The sequence below is a fragment of the Diorhabda carinulata genome, chromosome Y (assembly GCF_026250575.1).
Source record: "Diorhabda carinulata isolate Delta chromosome Y, icDioCari1.1, whole genome shotgun sequence".
Lineage (NCBI taxonomy): Eukaryota > Metazoa > Arthropoda > Insecta > Coleoptera > Chrysomelidae > Diorhabda > Diorhabda carinulata.
Window position 1 is genome coordinate 4,627,373 of NC_079473.1, and position 13,353 is coordinate 4,640,725.

The following is a 13,353-nucleotide window of genomic DNA, read 5'->3' on the forward strand; positions in this document are numbered from 1 at the left end:
TAGATTTCGAGAATATGCAATCAACACAAAGTGACAATCGATCACAATTGGCTTCAATTCATGTATATCGAATAAATTTGACACAAATAAACTCTAATAATTGCAAATATATGAGAAATGATGTGATTCGACTTCGATTGATGTCAATAGATTTCGAGAATATGCAATCAACACAAAGTGACAATCGATCACAATTGGCTTCAATTTATGTATATCGAATGTATCTGATACAAATAAATTCTAATATTTCCAAATATATGAGAAATGATATGATTAGACTCCAATTAATGTCAATAGATTTCGAGAATATGCAATCAACACAAAGTGACAATCGATCACAATTGGCTTCAATTCATGTATATCGAATAAATTTGACACAAATAAACTCTAATAATTGCAAATATATGAGAAATGATGTGATTCGATTTCGATTGATGTCAATAGATTTCGAGAATATGCAATCAACACAAAGTGACAATCGATCACAATTGGTTTCAATTCATGTATATCGAATATATCTGATACAAATAAACTCCAATATTTCCATATATATGAGAAATGATGTGATTCGACTCCAATTGATGTCAGTAGATTTCGAGAATATGCAATCAACACAAAGTGACAATCGATCTCAATTGGCTTGAATTCATCTATATCGAATGTATCTGACACAAATAAACTCTAATAATTCCAAATATATGAGAAATGATTTGATTCGACTTCAATTGATGTCAATAGATTTCGGGAACATGCAATCAACACAAAGTGACAATCGATAACAATTGGCTTCAATTCATGTAAATCGAATGTATCTGATATAAATAAACTCTAATATTACCAAATATATGAGAAATGATGTGATTCGACTCCAATTGATGTCAATAGATTTCGAGAATATGCAATCAACACAAAGTGACAATCGATCACAGTTGGCTTCAATTTATGTATATCGAATGTATCTGATACAAATAAATTCTAATATTCCCAAATATATGAGAAATGATATGATTAGACTCCAATTAATGTCAATAGATTTCGAGAATATGCAATCAACACAAAGTGACAATCGATCACAATTGGCTTCAATTCATGTATATCGAATGTATTTGACACAAATAAACTCTAATAGTTCCAAATATATGAGAAATGATGTGATTCGACTTCGATTGATGTCAATAGATTTCGGGAACATGCAATCAACACAAAGTGACAATCGATAACAATTGGCTTCAATTCATGTATATCGAATGTATCTGATACAAATAAATTCTAATATTACCAAATATATGAGAAATGATGTGATTCGACTCCAATTGATGTCAATAGATTTCGAGAATATGCAATCAACACAAAGTGACAATCGATCACAATTGGCTTCAATTTATGTATATCGAATGTATCTGATACAAATAAATTCTAATATTTCCAAATATATGAGAAATGATATGATTAGACTCCAATTAATGTCAATAGATTTCGAGAATATGCAATCAACACAAAGTGACAATCGATCGCAATTGGCTTCAATTCATGTATATCGAATGTATTTGACACAAATAAACTCTAATAATTCCAAATATATGAGAAATGATGTGATTCGACTCCAATCAATGTCAATAGATTTCGGAAATATGCAATCAACACAAGGTGACAATCGATCACTATTGGTTTCAATTCATGTATATCGAATATATCTGATACAAATAAACTCCAATATTTCCATATATATGAGAAATGATGTGATTCGACTCCAATTGACATCAATAGATTTCGGGAACATGCAATCAACACAAAGTGACAATCGATAACAATTGGCTTCAATTCATGTATATCGAATGTATCTGATACAAATAAACTCTAATAATTCCTAATATATCAGAAATGATGTGATTCGACTTCAATTGATGTCAATAGATTTCGAGAATATGCAATCAACACAAAGTGACAATCGATCACAATTGGCTTCAATTCATGTATATCGAATGTATCTGACACAAATAAACTCTAATAATTCCTTATATATGGGAAATGATGGGATTCGACTTCCATTGATGTCAATAGATTTCGAGAATATGCAATCAACACAAAGTGACAATCGATCACAATTGGCTTCAATTCATGTATATCGAATGTATCTGACACAAATAAACTCTAATAATTCCTTATATATGAGAAATGATGGGATTCGACTTCCATTGATGTCAATAGATTTCGAGAATATGCAATCAACACAAAGTGACAATCGATCACAATTGGCTTCAATTCATTTATATCGAATGTATCTGACACAAATAAACTCTAATAATTCCAAATATATGAGTATTGATGTGATTCGATTTCAATTGATGTCAATAGATTTCGGAAATATGCAATCAACACAAAGTGACAATCGATCTCAATTGGCTTGAATTCATCTATATCGAATGTATCTGACACAAATAAACTCTAATAATTGCAAATATATGAGAAATGATGTGAGTCGACTTCAATCGATGTCAATAGATTTCGAGGATATGCAATCAACACAAAGTGACAATCGATCACAATTGGCCTCAATTCATGTATATCGGATGTATCTGATACAAATAAACTCTAATATTTCCGAATATATGAGGAATGATGTGATTCGACTTCAATTGATGTCAATAGATTTCGAGAATATGCAATCAACACAAAGTGACAATCGATCACAATTGGCTTCAATTCATGTATATCGAATGTATCTGACACAAATAAACTCTAATAATTCCTTATATATGAGAAATGATGGGATTCGACTTCCATTGATGTCAATAGATTTCGAGAATATGCAATCAACACAAAGTGACAATCGATCACAATTGGCTTGAATTCATCTATATCGAATGTATCTGACACACGTAAACTCTAATAATTCCTCATATATGAGAAATGATGGGATTCGACTTCAATCGATGTCAATAGATTTCGAGGATATGCAATCAACACAAAGTGACAATCGATCACAATTGGCCTCAATTCATGTATATCGGATGTATCTGATACAAATAAACTCTAATAATTCCAGATATATGAGAAATGATGTGATTCGACTTGAATTGACTTCAATAGATTTCGAGAATATACAATTAACACAAAATGACAATCGATCTCAATTGGCTTGAATTCATCTATATCGAATGTATCTGACACAAATAAACTCTAATAATTCCAGATATATGAGAAATGATGTGAGTCGACTTCAATTGATGTCAAGAGATTTCGAGGATATGCAATCAACACAAAGTGACAATCGATCACAATTGGCTTCAATTCATGTATATCGAATGTATCTGATACAAATAAACTCTAATAATTCCTAATATATGAGAAATGATGTGATTCGACTTCAATTGATGTCAATAGATTTCGAGAATATGCAATCAACACAAAGTGACAATCGATCACTATTGGCTTCAATTCATGTATATCGAATGTATCTGACACAAATAAACTCTAATAATTCCTTATATATGAGAAATGATGGGATTCGACTTCCATTGATGTCAATAGATTTCGAGAATATGCAATCAACACAAAGTGACAATCGATCACAATTGGCTTCAATTCATGTATATCGAATGTATCTGACACAAATAAACTCTAATAATTCCAAATATATGAGTATTGATGTGATTCGATTTCAATTGATGTCAATAGATTTCGGAAATATGCAATCAACACAAAGTGACAATCGATCTCAATTGGCTTGAATTTATCTATATCGAATGTATCTGACACAAATAAACTCTTATAATTGCAAATATATGAGAAATGATGTAATTCGACTTCAATTGATGTCAATAGATTTGGAAAATATGCAATCAACACAAAGTGACAATCGATCACAATTGGCTCCAATTCATGTATATCGAATGTATCCGATACGAATAAACTCTAATAATTCCTTATATATGAGAAATGATGGGATTCGACTTCCATTGATGTCAATAGATTTCTAAAATATGCTATCAACACAAAGTGACAACCGATAACAATTGGCTTCAATTCATCTATATCGAATGTATCTGACACAAATAAACTCTGATAATTCCAAATATATGAGAAATGATGTGATTCGACTTCAATTGATGTCAATAGATTTCGAGAATATGCAATCAACACAAAGTGACAATCGATCACAATTGGCTTCAATTCATGTATATCGAATGTATCTGACACAAATAAACTCTAATAATTCCTTATATATGAGAAATGATGGGATTCGACTTCCATTGATGTCAATAGATTTCGAGAATATGCAATCAACACAAAGTGACAATCGATAACAATTGGCTTCAATTCATGTATATCGAATGTATCTGACACAAATTAACTCTAATATTTCCAAATATATGAGAAATGATGTGATTCGATTTCAATTGATGTCAATAGATTTCGGAAATATGCAATCAACACAAAGTGACAATCGATCTCAATTGGCTTGAATTCATCTATATCGAATGTATCTGACACAAATAAACTCTAATAATTGCAAATATATGAGAAATGATGTGAGTCGACTTCAATCGATGTCAATAGATTTCGAGGATATGCAATCAACACAAAGTGACAATCGATCACAATTGGCTCCAATTCATGTATATCGAATGTATCCGATACGAATAAACTCTAATATTCCTTATATATGAGAAATGATGGGATTCGACTTCCATTGATGTCAATAGATTTCGAAAATATGCTATCAACACAAAGTGACAACCGATAACAATTGGCTTCAATTCATCGACATCAATAGATTTCGGGAACATGCAATCAACACAAAGTGACAATCGATAACAATTGGCTTCAATTCATGTATATCGAATGTATCTGATACAAATAAACTCTAATAATTCCTAATATATGAGAAATGATGTGATTCGACTTCAATTGATGTCAATAGATTTCGAGAATATGCAATCAACACAAAGTGACAATCGATCACAATTGGCTTCAATTCATGTATATCGAATGTATCTGACACAAATAAACTCTAATAATTCCTCATATATGAGAAATGATGGGATTCGACTTCCATTGATGTCAATAGATTTCGAGAATATGCAATCAACACAAAGTGACAAAATTCTTTGCTGGTTCAAATAAACTAATTGTTGATGTGTGGACTGTATTATTTCTAATAATATTAAAACATGTGTTAGTTGGGTTTTAATGGCGATATATCAACAGCACATTTCTTATAAATGTTGAGCGGCGTTGCCACGTTTTCGACTTATTTTAACATAATAAAAAATTATTTTAAAGATTAATTTTAACATAATAGCCCCCTCTTTGAAGGGATGCCTCCAAAACAGCTTATTGTAGAAATTTACTTGATAATATATACCTATGTTTACAAAGTCTATCATTGTATTAAGATTGCAATAAATCGATTTAATTTTCTATGTCTTCTTGTCTTGGTAATGGACACAAATGTCTGATGGAACGAATAATTAGTCCCTTATGGGTTTGGACTTCAGCAACTCTTGTAATGCCGTCTCTTCCGGGAAATAATTTCCTAATTATTCCCATTGGCCATTGGCATGGTGGATATAGGGTGTTTTTTATCAAGACTAAAGTGCCCACAGAAATAGTTGATGGGGCGTCTTTCCACTTATACTGCTGATGTAGCTGAGAAATATATTGTCTTGAAAATCTTCGCCAAAATTGTTGGTAGAGTTTCTGGATGTGTTCTAATCGAGTCAAACGATACTTGTTGGTATTAGTATAGTCAATGTTGGGAATGGAGGTCAGAACGCGACCTATTAAAAAATGGGATGGTGTAATGGGTGACAAGTCATTAGGGTCATTTGATTGCGCAAACAATGGTCGAGAGTTTAATATACTTTCGATTTGTATCACTAAGATGCACATTTCTTCGTAAGTATTATTAATAAGAGCTTTCAAATGAAATTTGCAACTTTTAACGGCTGCTTCCCACAATCCGCCATGATTTGGCGTGTACGGAGGAATAAACTTCCATTGTATATTATATTGACTGGTAGAATTGACAATAGAGGCCTGTTTGTTAAATAAAAATTTACTAAGATCTTTCAATAAGTTGTTAGTGCCGTGAAATGTAGTTCCGTTATCGGAATATATTATTTTGGGAACACCTCGTCTAGATACAAAGCGTTTTAAGCATGCTAAGAAATTGTTGGAAGTTAAATCAGTTACTATTTCGCAATGTATTGCCTTAGTGCAAAAACAAACGAAAATAGCCAAATAACATTTATTAAGTTTAGCTCCTTTACCTGGTTTGTTCAAAATATAGAATGGGCCGGCATAATCAACTCCGGTCACTTCAAATGAAAGCGTAGGCCTAATTCTTTCATTCGGTAGGTTTGACATTGGACAGGAAAATGGAATAGGATTGAACTTGAAACAATTCACGCAATTTCTCACTGTTTGTTTGGCCAGTAGAATTGTCGAACCGAACTTAATAATAGTTGTGGTCCTGGGTGTAACAATTGACTATGTTTATGATTAAAAATTAGCTTGGTAAAATTGTGTTTACTTGAGAGTAAGATTGGATGTTTGATGTTAAATGGTAAGTAAGTATTTTTTAATCGTCCCCCAACTCTGATGATTCCTTTCTCATCAATAAAGAGCGCTAATGAGGCAAATTTATGTTTAGCATCTAATTGCTTGTTTTGACGAAGTAATTCTAGCTCCTCGGAAAATGATTCCATTTGAGATAATTTAATTAAAATAGTATTGGTGTTTTCCAATTCTTCAACTGATAATGGGCCAATAACTTTGGTATCAGATTTTCGTGCATTATTGATAAAACGCATACAATATGCTGTGACTCTTTTTAATCGTTGTAAACAAGAGAATTTTGTAAATAAATCACAAATTTTTGTATGTTGTGATATGACCAAAATAGTTTTAGATTTTCTTAGTTCTGGGAGATCGTGTTTAGAAATTGAAAAATTAGTAATTGGCCAATCTGATGATTGTAACAATAAAAATTGAGGTCCTTTCCACCAAATTGCACTTGACATCAGCATTTTAGGCATTATAGATCGAGATGCTAAATCTGCAGGGTTTTCCTTAGTACTAACATACCTCCAATTTTCAATTTTCGTGAGAGATTGTATTTTAGATACGCGATTAGCAACAAAGGTCTGTAATAAATTGGGTTCCGTGTTAATCCAACATAGGGCGACTTGAGAATCGGACCACAAACAATAATGAATATTTTTTAAATTGAGGGCATTGACCACAGTATTTACTAGTTGTGCTCCTAGAAGACAAGCACACAATTCAAGTTTTGGAATTGTTATTGTCTTCAGTGGCGACACTTTGGTTTTGGCACATAGTAATTGAATGTTATAATTTCCGCTATCGTCAACACTGCGTAAGTATATGCAACATGAATATGCATCTCTCGATGCATCGCAGAAGCAATGGACATCTGTAAGTACATAGTTTAAATAAATAGCATTTCTAGGAATAGATAATTGATTTAAACTGCCAAGTTCATTCTGAAATCGATACCAAGTTTGTTCTATATCTTGTGGAATAGGCTCATCCCATCTAATGTGTAGGGACCATAATTTCTGTATTATTAATTTAGCAATAACTATTGAAGGGCTCAATAACCCTAAAGGATCGTAAATTTGAGCAATAATTGAAAGAATGTGACGTTTAGTAATTGTGTTTCGATGAGTAAATTGTTTAATTGTATATTTTAGAATGTCATTTTTATTGTCCCATTGGATTCCCAAAGTTTTACAACTTTCTTTATCACCTATATCTAAAATTGCATTTGAGATATTGTTATCTTTGAAGCCACAAACTACTTGAAAATTATTAGAAATCCACTTTCTTAAAATGAAATTAGCGGATGATAAGACATCATATATGTCTTTGCATAATTTTTGTAATTCTATTAAATCGTTAGAACCGGTCAACAAATCGTCCACGTACATGTCCTTTAGTATTGTTTCACAGGCTTTGGGGTATTGATTCATATTGTGTTCCGCTAGCGTCTTAATACACTTGATAGCCAGATATGGAGCTGATCGAGTTCCATATGTAACTGTATTCAAGTGATAAGTGCAAAAGTTACTTTTGGGGTTATCACGCCATAGTATCTGTTGTAAAGGTCTATGCTCTCGATCTATGAGAATTTGACGATACATTTTTGATATGTCAGCTGAAACCACGAATTTATATGTTCTGAATCGTAAAAGAATGTTTATAATGTCATTCTGAACTTTAGGGCCGATATATTGTAGATCGTTAAGCGACCACCCTGTAGACGTCTTACAGCTTCCATCAAAAACTACGCGTAAACGAGTTGTCGTACTCATTTCTTTTAAAATACCATGATGTGGTAAAAAGTATTTAATTCCATCGGGTTCAATAGTTAATTTAGTCATATGACCTAAAGTTTCATATTCTTGAATAAAATCGGTGTATAATTGTTTAAATTGAACATCCGCGAACCGTTTTTCTAATGTCTTAAATCTTCTAATTGCTTCGGGTTTAGACCTGCCCAATAGTTCTGGGGATTGTTTTAACGGGAATTTTACTACAAACTGACCGTTTTCTATGCGGAAAGTATTTTCGTTAAATAAAGACTCACACACAATATCGTCTTGAGATAAAAATTGATTTCTACCTTTTATTTCTTCAATTTCCCAGAATTTCTTTAACTGGTCATCTTCAGGAATATGACTTGAAAGGTTACACATGATTGTTTTATTATTATCAATTGGAAGCGCACCTGTTACTATCCATCCAAATACAGTGTTAACTAACATATTATTTCCCAATTTTATTTTTTCGTTTAATAACAAATCTCAAAATATATTGGCGCCCAACAATAAATCGACTTCTTGTGGACATCCAAAACTGGGATCAGATAATTGAACATGTTCCGGTATCTTTAATGTACTAGGATTAAAATAAGCAAATGGAATATAACCAGTTATTACAGGGACGACTAAACATGAAATTGTATATTCATGATCATTAACGCAAGAATAAAGAGAAATAGAACATTTTTTATTTATATAAGATACAGATTTACCTATTCCAGAAATTGAGACATTTGTAGGTAACAATGGTATATTTAGTAAACTACATAGCCTTTCAGTTATTATGTTGGATTGAGCTCCACAATCCAGCAGTGCTCTTATTTGATGAAAATTGCCTTGGTTGTCTTTAATTTGACATGAGACGATAGATAACAGTGAATTGGCGAAAGTTTCCGCTTTTAAAATCGTGTTTGAATTATTGTGGTTTACAACTACATTCATCGAAGTTGTTGGTTCATTAGAAGGATTATTTGCCGGGGGTACTACATTATATTGTTTGTGAAGCAGTGTATTGTGCTTCCATTTGCATATTGTACATTTGCCGTGTTTACAATTTTGTTTATCATGACCTGCAAGTAAACAATTTTCGCATAAGTGCAAATTTTAATTTTATCAATTCTTGTATCAACATTTAAAGCTAAAAACTGAGGACACTTATAAATTGTATGAGCTTGTTTACAATAATTACAGGACAATGATTTATTTGTTGATAAAAGCATATGTACTGGATTGTTCTTATTCTTACTTAAATTGCCTATGGATTTAGTTGATTGTTGAGACTCGTCCAAACATTGTAAAATGTCAGATTTGTCTTTCAAGAAATTCATAAATTCGTCCAAAGTTGGTAATTCAGAATGATATTTCATTTCTTTCCAGTCACGAATCGTATTTTTGTCCAATTTATTGGACACAATATAAATAATAAAGGAGTCGTATAAAATATCTTTAGTTAACTCTAAGCCTTCTAGCGATGTTAAATGTTTAGAAATTTCATCTAATAACTTACGGAATTGTATATAATTTTCTCTAACAATATTTTGCACACTTAGAATAGACTTGAAATGGCTATCGATTAAGAATTGTTTTTTATCAAATCTTTCACCTAAAAGGTTCCAAGCTCTTTCAAATGGTTTGTCTGTACTGTCTAAACCTTCAATAAATCGAGAAGCGTACCCTTCTAGAGACGCCTTTAAAAACTGAAATTTCTGATTCTCATTCAAATTTGTATTGTCACATATGATAGTTTTAAAATTGGTTTTAAATTGAAACCAATGATGAAACTCTCCATCAAAGCTAGGTAATTTTAACTTTGGTAATAAAACATTCTGAAGAGGATCAAAATTATTCGACGAAATGCTGTTAACTGAATTTTGTTCAACGCTTGTATCTAGACGTGGTTGTAAAGTTTGTATAAATTGTTTCAAAAAATCAAAAGCAGCATAATATCTATCTTGAAATGTATCGCGTTCATTGAATTGTTCATCTAAGTCATCCTCTTTACATTCAGACTCTATAATCGATTGGATTTTGTCAAATTCATCTAATAAATTTAAGTGATTGTCGTATCGCATTTGTATTTCATTAAATCCTGGAACTGATTCGTTAATTTTATCTATGAATTTTTCTAATAATGTAAGTTTTTGTTTAATTGTACCTCTTTTACGGTATAAAATTGTGAGGTCAATATTCTCTATTGGGGGCATTATTGCAGTTTACATTGTAATTTATTATCAAAAAATAACCTACGACAGAAAATTGCACCTTAATTGTGAAGAAATAGCTACTTCAATTGCTTAACATTGATTGTACCTTCTTACTAGGCTTAAAATTGTAAGTAAAGTAGTAATTTGTATCTTTTAAAATAATTGCATGTGATTTTTATAAATCAAACTAATGAAATTGTATTATAAATTGCCTAGACTGAATAGAAAATAAATTGTATTATTATAAACAGTTCAATTGAAAATTGTAAGAAAAATACGTCGCATATCTTGTTGCGATGTAAAATACCGCTAAAATTGTCTTAACACATTTAAATTGTAATTTTTATTGAAATAATTGAATCAATTTTCAATAGTTTATTGAAGAGTTTCGACCATTTTCTGATTAAATAGAACAAATGATCCTAAGATAAAGGAAAAAATAGAATAAAATAGGAATTGTATGGAAAAAGTACCTGAATTGCAGTCGTTCAGTCAGTTAGTCACTATCGCTTGTTACTTCGCTCGATATTTTTCTTCGCCTCTTCTCTGGGCCACTGGACACACTCGATTGTTGTTAAATTCCAGATAGTTTTTACACTGTTTAGATATTTTTCTATCTTATATTTATCCGGCTCGAAGGACCAAAATGTTTAAAATTCTTTGCTGGTTCAAATAAACTAATTGTTGATGTGTGGACTGTATTATCTATTAATAATATTGAAACATGTGTTAGTTGGGTTTTAATGGCGATATAACAACAACACATTTCTAATTAATACAAAAAATAGAAAAAACTTTATGTTGAGCAGCGTTGCCACGTTTTCGACTTATTTTAACATAATAAGAAATTATTTTAAAGATTAATTTTAACACACTCGTTGAAGTCGACTTTTCTCGATCTCTGAAGCTAGAATCAGTCGAATCAGTCAAAGCTTCCATGACTTCTATTTTACCTCTATAGTACAAACCCAAGTCAGTTGTTCCTCTAAGATATCGGAAAATTCTTTTGACTTCGGTCCAATCTCCTTTTGTCTGATTATTTTGTCTTCTAGACAACAAATTCACAGCGTAAGCTATGTCTGGTCTGGTTGCACCAGCCAGATACAACAAACTCCCTATAGCCTTTCTATAAGGTGCATCAGTTGGATCATCAGAATCATCTAATTTTGTTTTATTTTTGTTGTTTCTATTTTTAACTTGTCTAGTTATCATCGGAGTGTCATGAGTATTGCATATTTTCATGTTAAATCTTTCTAGGATCTTTTCGGTGTACTCAGGCTGAGTAATAGACATTTCACGTTTGCTTCTAACACGATGAATTTTCATTCCAAGACAATTCTCTGGTTCTCCCAAGATTTTCATCTCAAATACCTTGCTGAAATGATTGATGATTTCATCTAATTTTTCTGGATCATTGCTAGCTGCAATCATATCATCTACATATAGGATTACAACAGCAATTTTTCCATCTTTCCTCCAAGTAAATAAGCATGGCTCATTTAAATCATTCCCTAAACCCAGCTTCAGTACTTCTTCAGTGAATCTTTTATTCCATCTTTTAGGACTGATCTTCAATCCATATAAAGATTTCTTAAGCTTCCAGACTTTCGTCTTTCTAATCTCATCACTACAATCATAACCTTCTGGGATTTCCATAAAAACAGCTTTTTTTAAAGTACCGTACAGAAAAGCTGTTTTTACATCCATTTGTCTAGCATCTAAATCAAGTTTATTTATGATTGCTAGTGCTGATCTAATTACTGGAAGTCTTGACACTGGAGCATAAGTTTCTTTCAACTCGTACTCATTTTCATCTAAAAAGCCTCTAACAACCACTCTAGCTTTAAAGATGGTTTCACCTGTTTTGCCAATTTTAGTTTTCAGAACCCATCTAGAATCTAATACATTTGCATCTACAGGTCTATCTACAAGTTCATAGACTTGATTATCTTCTATTGATTTGAGTTCTTCTTTAATTGCTTTGATCCACTCTGCACTATCTTCACGCAGTAAACACTCTGTGTAATTACTGGGATCTTTGCTGACTGAAGCAAGCATAGCATGAATAAATTCTTCTTCGTCTATAATCTTGAATTTTTCAGCTGTTTTGGCATAAACAAAGTTTTCATCTATTTTAGGTTTCGACTTTCTCTTAGAAGTTCTAAGCTTCTTAGATTTTGTATCATTTGATACATTTTCATCTAATTCACGCTTTCTAGACTTGTCTGGTTTAACTAGTTGTTTACCTGAATCTTTTGTCACTGGAATATTCTCATCAGAAGATTCAGAATCGATTTTTCCATCAATTGAATCATCATCTACTTCAACTTCTTTTTGTTTTTCAACTGTCGGAGAATCTTCAACTTCTAAATCTTTAGTTTTGTAAATATCCTTATAAACTAGTTTTTCATTAAACCTGACATGCCTAGAATTTAAGAATTTACCAGAGGTTGGCTCCCACAAGACGTATCCCGTACGTGAGTAACCCACTAGTATGGTTCTTATTGCTCTTTCAGAAAACTTGATTTCTGATATTGGAAGTTTAACGTAAGCTAAACATCCAAACCTTCTAATTTTATTCATATGTGTGCTAACCTTTGCATTGAGTTTATTCAATGGTGATACAAAACCATTGGTTTTGTGAGGTGTACATATTAACAGCTGTTTCAGCTGCCAATATCCACATCCAACATTGTATAAAGAATATTCTTTCTACAATGGTATTACAGTATATGTTAGGCAACGTATTATAACCAAAATAATATTTTACAACGTTGCCTACAATATTTTTTGTATTG

The 13,353-nt window shown here is 31.7% G+C and overlaps 2 protein-coding genes across 2 annotated transcripts; both read right to left on the minus strand.

Moving 5' to 3' along the window:
• Positions 1-5,415: 5,415 nt before the first annotated feature.
• On the minus strand, positions 5,416-6,372 carry LOC130903114 (uncharacterized). Its single transcript, XM_057815374.1, has one exon. It carries the CDS (start codon positions 6,370-6,372, stop codon positions 5,416-5,418), a length of 957 nt encoding a protein of 318 aa, XP_057671357.1.
• A 50-nt stretch (positions 6,373-6,422) lies between these two features.
• LOC130903115 (uncharacterized) lies at positions 6,423-8,411 on the minus strand. The gene has a single exon (XM_057815376.1). The coding sequence runs from the start codon at positions 8,409-8,411 to the stop codon at positions 6,423-6,425; it is 1,989 nt and encodes a 662-aa protein (XP_057671359.1).
• Positions 8,412-13,353: the final 4,942 nt, after the last annotated feature.